The sequence below is a fragment of the Eptesicus fuscus genome, chromosome 22, assembly GCF_027574615.1.
Source record: "Eptesicus fuscus isolate TK198812 chromosome 22, DD_ASM_mEF_20220401, whole genome shotgun sequence".
Classification (NCBI taxonomy): Eukaryota; Metazoa; Chordata; class Mammalia; order Chiroptera; family Vespertilionidae; genus Eptesicus; species Eptesicus fuscus.
The window spans coordinates 13,007,845-13,025,076 of NC_072494.1; the positions used below are offsets into that span (position 1 = coordinate 13,007,845).

Consider the following 17,232-nt stretch of genomic DNA (forward strand, 5'->3'; position numbering starts at 1 on the left):
TCCAATCTGGCTGTTTTTCCAGTGAGGATTAATTTCGCCAATGAATTCATAAGGTGAGCATTTTCCAAAACTTGAACGAGCTAAATCTGCAGCCCCAACATTTTTATGAAAATAAATTGCAAGTGTGTATTCATTATACAAGTCACAAAAGATGATGAACCTTACAACTACTTAAGTTTATGAGGAAAATCTTAGATATCAACTTTAATATGTATAAGGATATAATATTTTTCAAAATTATTTTAAGGATATGCTAGCAAAAAAAAAAAAAATGTGGAGACCACTGGCTTACATGAAAAACTTAAGAGTATCTGCTACCCAGATGGGGTGGGTCGGATGTGGAACAAGGAGACATCCAAGAGGAATCCCTAGATTTCTAACCAGAAAATATAAGTTTGAAAGCCACTCAAAATTCTTGTATGTTCATGGTTCATTGAGGCACATTAAAACCAAATAGGGGGAAAAATGATAAAAATAAAATTGTAAAAGCATCCAGAGAAAGAAGGTAGATCATGTATAAAGATAAGAGTGACATCAGATTTATTATCAGAAATAATGCAAGAGATAATATAGTAGAGGAATATCTTTAAAATACTGAAAGAAATACTGTCAACACAGAATCCTATACTTAGCAATAATCTTTCAAAAGTGACAGCAAAATAATGACATATTCAAACACATGAAAGCTGAGAAGAATACATTACCACACTACAGACTACAAGAACCCACAGAAAACTACACTATAAGAAACATAAAGGAAGGCTCAGGCAGAAAAAAATGAGACCAGATGAACCCTGGCTGGGTGGTTCAGCTGGTTGGAGCGTCATCCCATACGCCCTAAGGTTGTCAGTTCAATTCTGAGTCAGGGCACAAGCCAGCTTCTGGGGACACCTTCTTTGTAAAGGACATAGTGTAAGGCCAGGTCACTTCTAACTTCGTGGTTCCCACTGAAAGAGAAGGTCCTGGCAATAGTAAAAGCGGATATACATGCTTTTTCGTTCTCACAACCAACCAAAGAGGAAACAGAGGCCAGGTGCAGCTGAGGTATCTGTACAAGGTGTTAAGGGGTGGAGGGGAAGTTTGAACTCAGGTTTGTCTCCAAAGCCAGAGGCAACACATCCTTCAGATGTTCCTACGATTTCTATTTCTATTTGGAACAGCCTGACTTAAGGACTTTTGGCTCTGCGGATAGGTTTAAGGGTGTGTGTATGGGAGGGCTGGGGCGTGAGGCGGTAGACAAGGGCATTTTAAGCATATACTCTTTGCACCCAGAATACCAGCCCGACCCCAGGGTCTTGCCCATGGCCGCCTGCAAGGAAACACTTTATTCCTGCAATGCACTGGGTGTGCGCCTACCCGTCCAAGGGCCTTAAGTCTTCTGCCGGAGGAGGGACCATCGCTGGGGAACAGAACTGCGCGGAGTTCGGCGGCGCGGGAGCGGGCGGAAAGACGGCGACTCCTGCACTCGCAGCGCGCAGGCGCCAGGGGTCGCTGTGCTGCAGCGGCGGAGCGGGCCAATCCCGCCCCTCCCGCCGCTCCCGCCGCTCCCGCCCCAGCGCCCCTCGCGAGCACGTGATCTTCGCGCCAGGCCCCGCCCCTCTCAAGGCTTTAAGAGGAAGAGCGGGCGTACAGCCGGGAGAGTCGGCGGTCGGCGCGGGCCGGGCCGAGTCCTCGCGCGCCCTCGGAGCCATGCTGGGGCGCGGCGCCGCCGCGCGCGCGCTCGGGGCCCTGCGCGGCCTGCGGGGAGGCGCGCCGCCGGCGAGGAGCCTAGGACTGTCGCGGGTGAGTTCCCGGGGCGGAGAAGTGGGCGCTGCTGCGAGGCTTTCTGTCAAGAACGCGCCCTGAGCTGTGTACGTGTTATCCCGGCCACATGACCTCAGAATAACGGCGCGCACCCCAGCTGCGAAAGGCGTCCGCGTTCACGGCCACGGGATCTTGCAGCCCCGAGGTTGAAACCGGGAGACACTGCGTAGGAAGGTGACTCCGTTTTGAGAGCGTGCGGGACGCGGGACTCTGGTGTGTAAGGGAAGGACTTCCCCGACCACTAATCCGAATAAAGGAAGGTTAAGTTATTCACCCAAGGTCACACCGGAAACACGTGGCAGGGTGGCTCCTAACCACTCTCTCTTCCCCAGGTTTAATCCTAATTTTCTCTGCTTGTCAGATAATCAGACCCTCGCTAAGCCAGTTTCCTCAGAGGAGTTAAAGGAGATTATACGAGCAAAGTGTTTCACACAGTGCCTGGCGTTAATAATAAATAAATATTGCCTTAGGTCACTGTTCCTTATACCACCAAGTTTTATTTCATTTGGTGTATTCAATGTTCACTTAACTTGGAAGAAATGTGAAATTTCAAAAAATTAAAAAATATGTGTACTGCCTGGCCTGTGTGGCTCAATGGTTGAATATCGACCTTTGAGCCAGGAGGTCACAGTTCAATTCCTGGTCAGAGCACATGCCTGGGTTGCGGGCTCGATACCCAGTGTGGGGCGTGCAGGAGGCAGCCGCTCAATGATTTTCTCTCATTGATGTTTCTGTCTCTCTCTTCTTCCTCTCTGAAATCAATTATATATATATATATAGAGAGAGATAGAGAGAGAGAGAGAGTCTAAAAAGTACTATGTGCTATAATGAAGTACTATATCGAGGAGAGAACAGCTCTGTATTGAGCAAGAACTGGAAGCTACTGTAGCTTTCTTTTAAAGAATAATAAAGTGCAGATTGTTAATCCTGTATCATCTTGCACTTAGAAAAGAAAATGTCCTGGGCTGATTTCACAACAAAGATAAATTCTTTTCCTTAATTATATATTGGTGCCTTGTAATCTGTGTTGAAAATATTTAACAGTATTTACTGGCTTTTTTCTTTTTTAATCCTCACCTGAGGATATTTTTCTATTGGTTTTTAGAGAGAATGGGAGAGACAGAGAGAAATACCGATGTCAGAAAAACACATGGATTGGTTGCCTTCTGCACTCACCCTGACCAGGGACCGGGCCGGAGAGAAGCCCGCAACCAATATACATACCTTTGGCCAGAATCGAACCCAGGACCCTTCGGGTCTGCAAGCTGATGCTCTATCCACTGAGCCAAACCGGCTAGGGCTACAGGCTTTATAAGTCATCCTTCTTCCTGGTCAGTAACTTAATCTTAAAAGAAGATGCATTTTTTAAAGTCATAATTTTACTCAGCAAGTTGCACTTGAAAATATATAACCAAAGGTCAAAAAAACTTTTTCTCTACTCCAGACAACAAAAGGTAATGATTATCCCTAACATTTATCCCTCATATGCAGTCTATGCTCTGAATTTACAAGTGCCTTTACTTCAAGTACTGTATGTCTTAGTTCTCACCTCCTTAAACTGAAACTTTTATTATTTTTACTTCTCACAACATCTGGGATCCTAAACTCAACATGCCCCAAACTAAAATTAATAGTTTCATTCCCACTCTTTGCCTCCTGACACACACAGGATCACTAACAAAACCTCCTCTTTCTTTTCTCTCTACCCACTGCAATCTCCACAGGGAGTTTTCTAAAACCTAAATTTGTTACAGAACCCAAGTTCATGTGCACACTTCAAAAGGCCAAAACTAAAAATGTCGGAGTTTGGAGTAAGGAAAGCTTAATTGATCAAGAAAGCACCAACTGCCCTAACCAGTTTGGCCCAGTGGATAGAGCATCGGCCTTTGGACTGAAAGGTCCCAGGTTCGATTCTGGTCAAGGGGGCATGTACCTTGGTTTCGGGCACATCCCCAGTAGGGGGCGTGCAGGAGGCAGTCTCATCGATGTTTCTAACTCTCCCTCCCTTCCTCTCTGTAAAAAATTAATAAAATATTTAAAAAAAAGAGAAAGCACCAACTGAGAAGATAAGAGACTTAATGGTGCCTCAAATCCATCTTGCTCATTGAATTAGGGTAAGGGTCTTATCAACCAATGGTTGAATGGTTGTTTGGCATGGCACCAATTCAAAGCCAACCGGAATTCCTGAACTGGGAAACTGTTGTGTGAGACAGCTCAATTGTGATAGAGCACAGCTGTGAGGCAGCCCTGGGGCCAGGCCCCCCTCTGGCTGCATAGCTCTACTCTGCTCCTGTCTGGTCTGCTCCACTCTGTTCCAGGGAGACATCTTTGCTGTTTCAGCTCAACCAGGAACAGCAGTCTTCAGTGGAAAGGGAAAGTGGGCTCCCAGAGCCAGAGTAGGATCTAACGTATATAGACAGAAATCCCTGCAGGATGGTTCTCAGGCAAATGAGGACTCCAAATCCTTGAAGTTTGATTGATCCAAAAGGCACTGTCCTGACTGGTCAGAATGGAGCTACTTTGGTCAGTGAAATTGTTGATGGGAATTAGCTATATGGCTCCTACTGGATGGGGAAAGCCTCAGTCCTATGGGTTGAAATAGGATTCCAGGAACTCCTATTTCAGATGGCAGAAGACAGTGCAGGCAGGCAGTTCAATGCAAGCAGGCTCTCACCTACACCTGCACCACCCCACACTTTAGGAGGAAAGAGGGGGAGCTAATGGGCTGCTACTCAGAAAAAAAGTTGAGGACTCAGAAATCTTCTGGACTTGATTGGGCTCTGACATAAGGGAATGCATGACTGTGCACTTGCCTAGATAGAATCAGTGATCTCAAAACCATCTTGCATATGAATGAACAGGAACCAATAAATTACTTCTTAAGACCACTTTGAAATCTTACTAAAAGCAATTTTTTTTCCTGTGTCATTTCCACCTTCCTCTCCCATACTATGTGGCTAGGAAGCCCAATCTTTTTTTTTTTTTTCTTTTTTTTTAATATATTTTATTGATTTTTTACAGAGAGGAAAGGAGAGGGACAGAGAGCTAGAAACATCGATGAGAGAGAAACATCGACCAGCTGCCTCTTGCACGCCCCCTACCGGGGATGTGCCCGCAACCAATGTACATGCCCTTGACCGGAATCGAACCTGGGACCTTTCAGTCCGCAGACCGACGCTCTATCCACTGAGCCAAACCGGTTTCGGCGAAGCCCAATCTTTGACCTCTGTTCCTCAAAATACATACCTGTGATTGATTCTACCTGCTTCAGTTTGCAAGTCCAATAAAGCTGACTCAAACTACATTTTTAAATCATAGCAGGTTTTTTTCTCTTTATGGCACCAATCCAATCAGGTAATGTATTTTTTTTCCCAATACTCCTAGGATATTTGGTCTGTGTTACCAAACCTTTGGTAAAATTTCTAAAATCAAAGCTGCTAATAGAATATTTCTTTATATCAATGAGACTCTTTGAAGATCTGTGTCATATAATTTTTTTTTCTTAGCCTTCAGAGAAGGAAAGAAGTGGGAGTCTTATTCAGACTGCTCATAGGTAAAACCAGTAATTCTTTCCATATAACCTCAAGCATACATTTTTATACCATTGGCCATAGACTGACCCCGAGTCCCATAGCCAAACCTTTGCCCCTCAGTCTTGCTTGTCTTCTAGAAAAGAGATCCCTCTTTTCTATCCCACATCACCTCCACTGGAAACCATGAGCTCACTTGCTTGTCTTCCTTAGTGACAGTGGTACCACCTGTCTGATGGGACTCTTGCTGTTCAGGGAACTGCTGGGGTGCCATTCCCATTTCCCATCATGAGTTCCCTCTGGCTGGGAGTGCTCCAGAAAGGGTACTCCTTGGGTGGAAGCTGGGCGGTTGCTGGGGAGAAGCTTATATGTGGTTACTAGATGCTGAAACCCAAGGGAGCAAAGAAGCTGAACTTAGAAAACAGTGCCACCCAAACCCACGGTAGACTCCCAGCCTGGAGCAAGGACACTTGGACAGGACAGGCAATTTTCTACCACTAACCATTTGTTATAGTTCTTACTTTATATAAGCCCTTAATTTCTTTTAGTCAAATAAGCTGAGCTCTTTTTATCCAGTTCTGAAGAATGCACTCCAGGAGGCTGCGTGTGGGTATCGAGTTTGCGTTCTTTCCCATAGCTGACACACACATTTACATATAAGACAAAAGGCAAAGGAAAATGTACCCACAAAGAACAAAATTCAACTCCTGCAGGACAACCAGACCAGAGAGTCTCACCAGAGGATGTGTTGGATTGCCCAGCAGACATTCCTCAACCCCAGTTAGACACCCCAACCAGAGCTGTCCCCTAAGAACGTCTTGGATTGCTAGCAGGCTAGCAGGCGTTTCTCAACCCTCTAGACCAGCAGTCGCCAACCAGTGGTCCGTGAGGTCCGAAAGGTTGGCGACCGCTGCTCTAGACTCTAGAGTTAGACAACCAGACCAGGGATCATCACCTGAGGATGGTTTAGATTGTCCCATAGGCATTTCTCAGCCCTCGAGAATGAAACATACGTTGTGCCCTGAATCTAACGTCCTGGACGCTGTTCCTGCTTAGCCAACCAGAAGCTCGGTGCACACCAGGACTGAAACAACCTTTCCTACAATGCTGTGCCCAAAATGAGAATAGAAACACTAATTAAAAGCAGCCACAGGGGCTGACCTACCCACCTCCCTTTCGAAGCACTGAATGAAACAAGTTCAGGAGGCCACTCCACTGTCGAGGCAGGCTAGGCAGCCATTCCAGTGGTCAGCACCCAGTGGGAGTCTCCTATGAAGTAGATCATCCAGTTGAGACACAGGTGAATAAGCCCCAGACAAGCTACCACTGCTGACTGCTTCACCAGTGTCTATACCAGGCCAAGAAAGTCCTTTTAACCTTTTGCACTCGGATGTCGAGTGTGACTCGACACGGTTAGCATCAGTAGCAGGAATCGAGAAAAAAGCAAGCGAGTGCAAAGGGTTAGAGTTCCATCTGGCTTGGCTGGTGTGGCTCAGTGGTTGCACATTGACCTGTGAACCAGGAGGTCATGGTTCAATTCTTGGTCACGTGACTGGATTTCTTAGGGCTTGATCCCCAGTAGGGGGTGTGCAGGAGGCAGCTGATCAATGATTCTCTCATCATTGATGTTTCTCCCTCTCCCTTCTCTGAAATCAATAAAAATATATTTGCAAAAGTATCAGTAAAATAATGACTGTAAGTGACAAAAAGAACTGCAAAAGGCATGGTTATAGATCTGATTATAATGCAATTGATAAAGAAATTTGCTCTTCTCTGTAACATATTTCAAGATACCGAATAGAACCCCTCCTTGAAGCCCCAATCTGAGATGAACACCTCTTCCCTGTGCTCTGGCTTCCTGTGCACACCCCACTGGTAGCACTTTTTACATGGAAGAAACTGTCTATCCTTCATTTATCTTTATTTCCAGTGCCTGCCTCACCTGTGCTTGATTAAAGTTTGGGGTGGCGGGAGGGGAAGGATCCACAGACCTGGGCTTGATGCTGACTCTTCCAGTAGCTAGTTGGGTGACATTGAGAAAATCATTTACCCTCTCACAATCCCCATTTTTCCCAGGGAGGTTGGACCAGATAATCCTTGAAATTTGCTTCCACTCTGAAATGAAAAGCTTCTGCGAAGAGGAAAAGCAGCAAAATAGTCTTAAAGAGAAGCGAATGTGTTATGACATAGAATACACCTCCCATTACTCTTCTTTTTCTTCTCTTTTAGAGGTTGCTTTCTTTTGAGAAGGTCTTTGATAAGGACCATTCTCTCCCCAAACCCTGCTGGAGCAAGGACATGAGACTCCTCTTTGACCAGTTCATGAAGAAATGTGAAGATGGCTCCTGGATACTTTTGCCTTCATATGAGTATATATCAACTCAAAGGAGGCAAGACGTCTCACCCTTTATTCATGGTAGGAACAGCAATTCTCCCATAAAGAATATTTAAATATTGTCCTGGCTGGTGTTGCTCAGTTGCTTAAGCATCCTCCCATGCATTGGTTTGATTCCTGGTCAGGGCACATGCCTAGGTTGCAGGCATGATCCCCAGTACAGGCTGTGCAGGGGGCAGCTGATGGCTGTTTTCCTCTCACATAAATATTTCTCGATATATATCTCCCCCCCCCCTCTTTCCCTCCCTCTCTAAAATCAATCCTACATAATAAAAAGGTAATATGTAAATTACCATCAATCATGGCCACACCCATGATTGGGCCAGCAGGAGGCGCAGGGGGCGGGACTCGGGGTGGCCGGGGTGGTGATTGGGCTGGCAGGACGCTGAGCTCGCGTCGCCAGCGGCAGCACGAGCTCAGCGTCTGCGCCATGGCTGTGCTGCGACACAGAAGGGGCCTCTGGGGCAGTGAGCCAGGCGTTTGGAGGTCCCGGCTAACGAGGTGGCGCAGGCGGGCGGGCGGCACGGCTCCCGGGGGAGGAGTCTGGCGGCAGTTGGGCCGCAGGAGCGCGGAGGTGTCCGCAGAGGATGCGGGTTTCCGCACAGCCCTGGCCGGCCGAGGGAGGGCTCATGAGGGAGACGGAAGGCAGAGGAGGCGGCGGCAGCCCGAGCCTTCCTGGGCAGGAGGCGAAGGCAAGACCCAGGCCTGGGCTCCGGCTGCTGGAGGACCACGCCCCTGCCCCGCCTCGCCCTAGGGGCCCAGGGACTTTGGAGCTGCCGGCCACACCGGGTCCCGACCAGTGGACAGACAGCCTACACGTGCATGATTTAATCATGCACTGGGCCTCTAGTAAAAACATATTTTTAAAAAGAATATTTAAATATCAAATATAAAACTAAGAACAGATTGAAGCACTAGTTACCACTTGAAAAGGGGAAGAGTGTAATGCAGGGGGTTCTATATTCTCCAGTTTTCTAGACCAGAAACCTCAATGAATTTTGCAGTTTGTGGGAAGGCATAAAGCTTTGCCAAGAATAAGACTGCCTCCCACTGGCGTCTTTATCACCATTAGCAGGAGTGAACAAAAGACCCCAGAGAGCCTCCACCCTCCCACAGCCTCAGCACTTCTCTGTGATGGCATCTTTCTCATACATGTTTCTCATGTGCCCATCCAGCTTATTTCCCTACAGCCTCCGAGCTTGTAAACAAAGAAAAACTGTCGCAGGCCCAGCTCTTCACCAGAAGCTTTGAGGATGGCCTGGGCTTTGAATATGTGATGTTCTATAATGAAGCTGAGAAAAGGATAGTTTGTGTGTTTCAAGGAGGTCCTCACCTGCAAGGAATGCCTGGGTAAGAATGACAGCCTAAAAATGTGGGTCTAAAAGAGTGTTATTTTACACTATCCCTATGTATTCATGGACTAGAATGAAGGCATTAAAATGGTGATGTAGAGACATTTATTAACATGGAAAGATGTTTATAATAAATCACAAAAGCATAGGAGACATAAAGCAATCTACACTAGTACAAGAGAAATATGCAAATTGACCACACCTCCGCAATACCCACCAGCCAATCAGGATTGAGTATGCAAATTAACCCAACAAATATGGCGGGTTTATTTGCATAGGCAGATGCAGAGCAAAGACTGAAGGCTCTGGCCCAAGTGAAGACGACAGAAGACTGAAGACTGAAGAGGCTTGGCTTCTCCGCAGCAGCCGGAGCAGAGAAGCCTCGAGGCTTGGCTTCTCCACTGCGGCAGGAGCGTAGAAGCCAAGCCTCACTGCTGCCAGAGCGGAGAAGCCTAGCCTTGAGGCTTGGCTTCTCCACTGAAGCCGCAGCAAAGGCCTGGGTCCCGGGTGCCAGAAGAAAACCGGTGCCAGCAGCCAGGAGAAGGAAGGTCTATTGCACGAATCTTCATGCAACGGGCCTCTAGTAGAGTATAATTTGAGAGAGTATCATTGGCATGTTAACAGGTGGCTTGTCAATAGAGGGCCTCATAACTTTTTATTTTCTTTTGTTTACCTACATCTCCTAAATTTTTACACAATGATGTGTATAGTTTAATGCAAATATGAATTTACTAAATGATATTTTAACTTTTTGCTTGCTTGTGATCTGATTACCTGGTTTATTATCAGTACTACACTATTGTGGTATGAACACAGTAAAGTTGGGGACATGGATAGTTGACGTTCAATACACTGAACATGGACAAAGTGGACCTTTCTTAAGCAAATGATATGGAGATGCTTGGATAATCTTCCTCTCCCTTAAGAGGCTCTCTCTTTTCAGACTTTTTCGAAACACTTCTCTTTCCCTCTCGTTATAACTAGGTTTTTTCACGGAGGGGCCACTGCAACCATGATTGATTCTACTGTTGGTATGAATGCAATTGTATCGGGGGGAATTGTCATGACTGCCAATCTCAACATCAATTTTAAAAGGTAAATTCACGGGTATTCTCTACTTCTTAGGAGTCATAGGTCAGGTTTACTAGCAACCGACCCCGAGACAAAGATGTATATGCAAATAAGTATTGAGGCGTTGCTCCCAGAAGAAAGCTAGCAAGGCAGTGGGAGAAGCAGGACAGGGAAGGGGAAGAAGCCACCCAAGGTTGAGCTCACAGTCCCAAATAGGGGAGCAGCAGCCTGATCACACATGGAACTTTGGAGTGAAACATGTGCCTCAGAATTGCCCCTATCTCAGGCAAGGGAACTGGAGACTTCACATCTCTCACACATCAGTCATAGGCTAAGTCATAGGGAAATCCTGTCCCGGGGACCATAAATTACCAGGCGTGTCTCATTGTGAGCAGTAAATGAATCAATCCATGTAAACTCCTAGGACAGTATCTGGCCACATAACAAGTACTCAGTAAATGTTAGCGGCTTATTATTATTATTAACATTGTTGTTGTTATCATTACTTTTACTTCTAACAACAAGGCACATCTGTGCCAGGGCAAGGAATAGCTACAAAGATCCCTGATTCCTATCCATGGAGAATAGTGCTAAAGATCAGAAAAATATTAGACTGTTCCACATGTGCCAGGATGAGCGGGATGACCTCACTGCTGTAGATCGCTTTGGGTACTGTGGACCTCTTCAAATTATTAAGTCTTTCAACCCATAAACACAGGAGGTCTTTCCAATTATTTGTATTTTTAATTTCTTTTAGCATTGTTTTGCAGTTTTCAGTGTACAAGTTTTTGGCCTCCTTGGTTAAGTTGATTCCTAAGTATGTTAGTTTTGATGCTATTATAAATGAAATTGTGTGTTTTTTAATTCCCTTTTCAGATTGTTCGTTGTTAGTGTATAGAAATGCAGCTGATTTTTGTGTGTTGATTTTATATCCTGCAACTTTGTGAATTCATTTATTAGTTCTAACAGTTTTTTGTGGAATCTTTGGGGTTTTCTATATACTAGATCATGTCATCTGTGAACAGAGTTAGTGTACTTCTTGCTTTTCAATTTGGATGCCTTTTTTTCCCTTGCCTAATTGCTCTGGCTGGGACTTACAGTACTGTGCTGAATAGAAATAGCAAAAGTGGGCATACTTACCTTTTTCCTCATCTTAGAGGAAAAGCATTCAGTGTTTCACCATTGAGTGTGGTGATATTAGCTGTGGACTTTTCATATATGGCCTTTAGTATCTTAATTTATTTCCTCATGCTTAGCACATTAAGATAAACTTATTAAGATAAATAGACAAAGCAGCTAATGATTAGTGGTGGCTAGCCAGCTGCAAGATCAATATCTCAGCATTTCTATAACCCATCCATGGCATATTGGTTGGGAAGCTCTGGATTAGGCTTTTTCATGCAACATGGCAGACAGGAAATTCCAAAAGACATTTCCTTGCCTAACAATTAGATCCTGTGTCAAATTCACAAGGAAACAAACCACCATAAGTGAGAATCAGCAAGAAACAATGAACAACATATTTAGATCCTCAGGGACTTAAGATATGATAATCAGATACACAGTATAACAGAACTGTATATGAGATGTTTAAAGAAATAAAAGATGAAATCACAAAAAGAGAAAGCAACAAGAAATTATAAATATTATTAAGCAGATTTGCCACAGAAATTAAAATTTTTAGAAATGAAAATGCAATTGTTTAAAAACAAGCACCACCTCAGTTGATAGGTTAAAGGGCTATTTAAACACATCTGAAAGTGAACAGAAATATAGAGCTGAAGAAATTACCCTGAATCCAGCACAAAGAAAAAAAAAAGTGATGGAAAATATAAAATAGAGGTTAAGCTGTAGAGGACAGATGAAAAATGACAATGTGATCTATTCAGAGTCCTTGAAGAAGAGTAGAGAGAATGGAAGGGATCCAGTATTTGGAGAGAGGATGGATGAACGTATTCTCGAACTAAAGAAAATCATGAGCCCACAGACACAAAAAGCACAACATATATCAAGCAAGATAAATAAAAATAAATTCTTATCTATATATATTACAGAGAAATTAAAGAATACTGAAGGCAAAGAAATCTTTAAAAACAAGAGATACAAGGGTATCCATAACAGAGCAGTCTTGTTTCTTAGAAGCAAGAGGGCACCATTGCACTGGCAGTAAGCTCATCAGTAGCAATAGCAGAAGTCAGAAGATCAGCCTCTTGAGGAATGTTTTATCTAGGACAGTCACACCGCTGACATCAGGTATCGTACACTTGATCATCTCTGAATGTTACAAAAATCTGATAAAAACTGATTCTTTTTCCTTTTTTTTTTTCTTCTACAGACCTATCCCCCTTTGTTCTACTGTTTTGATAAATAGCCAACTTGATAAAATGGAAGGAAGGAAACTGTTTGTGTCCTGTAATGTTCAAAGTGTTGATGAGAAGATCCTATACACAGAGGCAACAAGTAGGGAGCCGCCACTCCCTTTTTTTGGTTTGGTTTAGTTTGGTTTGGGTATTTTTCCTTTCGGGGGTTTGTTTGAGTGAGGAGTTTTTTTCTGGGTCTATTTTTGTTGTTGTTGTTTTGTTGATTGTTGGTTTTGTTTTGTTTTTTGCTTTGGTTTTATGAGCCATACATGTCCAGAAAATTTTAATTTCCAGTCATTCAAAGAATAAGTTAAAGATATTCCATACACATGCCAGTAGGGAGCTATTTGCCAACATTTATCAAAATTACAGCATTATATATATATACCCTTTGACCCATTTCCAGGACTTAATCCCACAAGTGTACTAACTTGTGCAAAATTACAATGTATGCGATTGCTCTAGTAAGTGTGTTGTTTATGCAACATTATTTGGAATAGCACGAGATTTGGCAAAAACACAGATATCCATAGATAGGGACTGATAAAAAAGATAACAGGTGCCGAAACCGGTTTGGCTCAGTAGATAGAGCGTCAGCCTTCGGACTCAAGGGTCCCAGGTTCGATTCCGGTCAAGGGCATGTACCTTGGTTGCGGGCACATCCCCAGTAGGGGGTGTGCAAGAGGCAGCTGATCAATGTTTCTCTCTCATCGATGTTTCTAACTCTCTATCCCTCTCTCTTCCTCTCTGTAAAAAAATCAATAAAATATATTAAAAAAAAAAAGATAACAGGTCATCCATAAAGTATTATTGTGTGTGCCATGAAAAAGTACTGTGGGCCCTGGCTGTACCCACAGTACTTTGTACCTTTTTTTTTTTTTTATCAAGAATATAGGTGTACCTAAGGAATATAGATGTACCTAAGTAATATATTGTTTGCTTTTGAACTTTGTAGAAAAATTTTGGATGGAGTGTCCTCCCATGCACCAGAAGGTTTTCTTATTTTACATGAGAAAAGAAATCGCAACATATTACTGGTGTCTTGGAGATGCAGGTCCCTTCCTTCTGGGATCTCGATAGCAGTTTGTAAGAAATGCTCACGTAGAAATGCTCCCCAGCTGCATCCTTGAGCACTGCGCAACTCCCCGCTCTCACCTTTGCAGGTGGGGGGCCCTTGAAGCCTCACTTTTATTCACTTCAGATGTAGACAGATTAATTTGGTTTGTATTTTTTGTTGTAAGGAATCTCAGACGCAGAGGTTTGGATTAATCATAATACTTGGCTTATGATACACAGTCATCATTGGCATATGAATGATCATCTCATTTATTCATTCACTAATGTATCTATTTTTTAATTGAATAATAAACACTCTGGAGCTTACCATCAAACAAGAACCAGAATCTTAATAATAGTTTATTCCTGCCCAGTCACTTTTCCTCATCTCATTCTCCTGCGTTTCCTCCAGAAGTAACGCTGGTCTAGAATTTTGGGGGTTTTATTTCTTTGTACCTTTTTTTTTTTAATCAAGAATATAGATTTACCTAAGGAATATAGGTGTACCTAAGTAATATAGGTGTACCTAAGGAATATAGATGTACCTAAGGAATATAGGTGTACCTAAGGAATATAGATGTACCTAAGGAATATAGATGTACCTAAGGAATATAGGTGTACCTAAGGAATATAGGGGTACCTAAGGAATATAGATGTACCTAAGGAATATAGGTGTACCTAAGGAATATAGGTGTACCTAAGTAATATATTGTTTGCTTTTGAACTTTGTAGAAAAATTTTGTGCTGCATGTGCTTGTTTAGGATTTGATTTTTTGTCACTCAGCTTCATGGTCCTGAGGTTCACCCGTGATTCTGGCTATGTAGTTTGCTCGTTTTTACGGCTGTGTAGTATCCCACTGTGTGACTGTATCACAATGGATTTATCTCATTTTCTGATGGTGGGCCTCTGACTATTATGAATGGGGCCGCTACAAACATTCTTGGTCAAGTCTGCTGGTGGTGTGCATGGGCCAGCTCTTGGCAGGAACTGAGGAGTAGTATTTCTGGGTTGTAGAGTATGGGAGTGTTCACTTCTACAGGGGAATGTCAGATTGTTTTCTAAAGCTGTCCCAGTTTACTCTCCCCCCAGCAATATATGAGATTCTGTTGATTCCCTATTTTCTCTAGCAGTTGGTAAAATCAGACTTCTGGATTTTTGCCAATCAAATGGTTATAAAAATGTATCTTAGTGTGATTTTGATTTGCATTTCTTTGATCACATATGGAGTTGAGCATCTCTTCATATATTTATTGACCATATTTGTTTCCCATTCTGTGGCATTCCTGTTTGTTCAGCCTCTTTTATTATGGTGTTTTTTTCTGATTTATATTTATTATTTTATATTAAACTAATCTTTTTATTGGATACATAAACTGCATATATCTCCTTTTAGTATGTAAGTTGTTTTTTATTTTCTTTAAGAAGTATTTTTTCTGAACAAAAGTTTTTCATGTCAATATAGTCACATTTATTAACTTTTTTTTTTTGATTGTTAATGCTTTTTGTGTCTTGTTTAAGAAATTCATTTTCCCCCTAAGCATCACCTATTTGCAGGAATGATGGATGAAAGAAGCAGGAGGAAGATAGTAAATAATTTGAATTAATAATCAATTTAAAAACTCCATTCCAGGCTGTGGTTTATACTTCCTATCTTACTAAATCTTTCAGCAACCTAAAGGTACCAGATGGCCTGGTTGTAATTGTACTTCCTTTCACTGCCCTGACTCTCTCTAATGGAAGTGGTAATGAACCATGAAATGACCAAGTGGTAGAGGATCTGGTTACCTAGGGAAGATAATATGGTATTGATATAATCAAAAGTTGATTCTTAATTTGGCTGAAAAATAAGAGATAGGCTGAAGGTACAAATATGAATGTAAATGCCTTTCTTTAAATATATGTTTCTACTTAGAGAAGTCCCATCAGGTTGAAGACAGTTGACTTACAATCAACTTCTGTTTTTTTGTTGTTTGTTCATTTAGGCTTATTTATAGTGCTGGATGCTAAAAAAAAAGTTTGACATAAAAGAGTTTCTGTTGAATTCTCCACCTGCTTGAGGCTCTCTGTCCTCCACAAGAGGCTGTGTTCCCCAGTCCTGCTCTGCTCGCCCACTACGAGCCCCCATACTGTGAAGCCTGCTGACACTGCCTTCCTGAACAGTCTTCTGAATACAATTCCAGGGCCTCTGTTCCACCTTCTAAACTTCCTAACGCAGAAGCACTTCCTATGAGAGTATCCGCAATCTTAGAATTGCTGTGTCCTTAGAATAAGTGTTTTTCCTGCAATTTGAATGGACTCCTTAAGGTGATAGCTGCAAACTTGGAAATTCCAGAAAACCAAAGGAAGGAGCAAATACGTGCATGCATATTTGCATGTGTGTCTAATGTGTGCATTCATGATTTGTAAATTCCAAAGCTAATTTTATTGTGTCTAAAATCTTTTTGAGCCCAGCCACTGTGGTTGAGCGTTGACCTATGAACCAGGAGGTCATGGTTCGAATCCCGGTTAGGGCACATGCCCAGGTTGTGTGCTTGATCCCCAGTGTGGGGCATGCAGGAGGCAGCCAATCAATGATTCTCTCTCATCATTGATGTTTCTATCTCCCTCTCCCTTCCTCTCTGAAATTAATAAAAATATATTTAAAAATAAAAATAAAGTAAAATCTTTTTTACTATAGTAGGAAACACAATTCGTTCCTGTAGGAATAGATCCCTCAGTTTGGTTCTCTTGGATTCTAGGGATAACACCACTGTGCCATCTGTAACATAGGCAGTGCAGTTGTGTCTTTCCAACAGCATAGTTTCTCATCACTGGAAGGAGCCTGGTTTTGTTTCCCGTGTGTCTTAATCTATTCAGCTGCTATAACAAAATACTACAGAGTGGGTAGCTTATAAACAACAGAAATCTAATGCTTCTGGTTCTGGAGGCGGGAAAGTCCGAGATCAAAGCGTCAGCATGGCCCCCTTCTGCTGAGGGCTTGCCTCCTGGTTCATAGCTGGCACCTGCTCACTGTGCCCTCACAGGGAGGAAGGGGTGGGCTAGGGATCTCTCTGGACCCTCTTTGATAAGGGCACTAATCCCATTCATGGGAGCTCCATCCTCATTAGTAAGAATCTCCCTAAGGCCCCACTTGTTAGTACCATCACATTGGACATTAGGGTTTCAACATAAGAATTTGGGGGGGGGGGGGGGAAGGGGACACAAACATTCAGACCATAGCATTAGGGCTGCCATAGCCAAGTACCACTAACTGGATGCTTCAAACAACAGAAACTCATGGTCTCACAGTTGTGGAGACCAGAAGTCCAAAATCAAGGCATCAGCGAGGCCACGCTCCTCTGAAGGCACCAGGGAAGGAACTGTTCCGTGTCTCTCTCCCGTGTAGGGTTATTAATTGGCATAATTTCAGTATTGCTGGTAGCCTCAGGCATCCCTTGGCTTGAAGATACAGCCTGCCTCATTTTATGGTGTTTCACATTATTGCGCTTTACAGATACGTTTTTTACTCACTGAAGGTTTATGGCAATCCTGTGTCGAGCAATTCTCATAGACACCATTTTTTCTAACAGCATTTACTCGGCATTAGTCTCTCTCTTTTTTTTAATCCTCACCTGAGGATATTTTCCCCCACTGATTGTTTTAGAGAGAATGGAGGGGAGGGAGA

The 17,232-nt window shown here is 43.2% G+C and overlaps 1 protein-coding gene across 2 annotated transcripts; it reads left to right on the top strand.

Moving 5' to 3' along the window:
• The first annotated feature begins 1,620 nt into the window (after positions 1-1,620).
• Positions 1,621-16,247, top strand: THEM4 (thioesterase superfamily member 4). Of its 2 annotated transcripts, XM_028154279.2 has the most exons (6): positions 1,621-1,782; positions 7,563-7,749; positions 8,904-9,078; positions 10,065-10,175; positions 12,487-12,611; positions 15,551-16,247. In XM_028154279.2, exons 1-6 carry the CDS (start codon positions 1,690-1,692, stop codon positions 15,586-15,588), a joined length of 729 nt encoding a protein of 242 aa, XP_028010080.2. In that variant the 5' UTR covers positions 1,621-1,689; the 3' UTR covers positions 15,589-16,247. The 2 variants fall into 2 exon arrangements, with proteins under 2 accessions (XP_028010080.2, XP_054568017.1); XM_054712042.1 differs by lacking the exon at positions 12,487-12,611 and having other exon boundaries at positions 15,551-16,246.
• Positions 16,248-17,232: the final 985 nt, after the last annotated feature.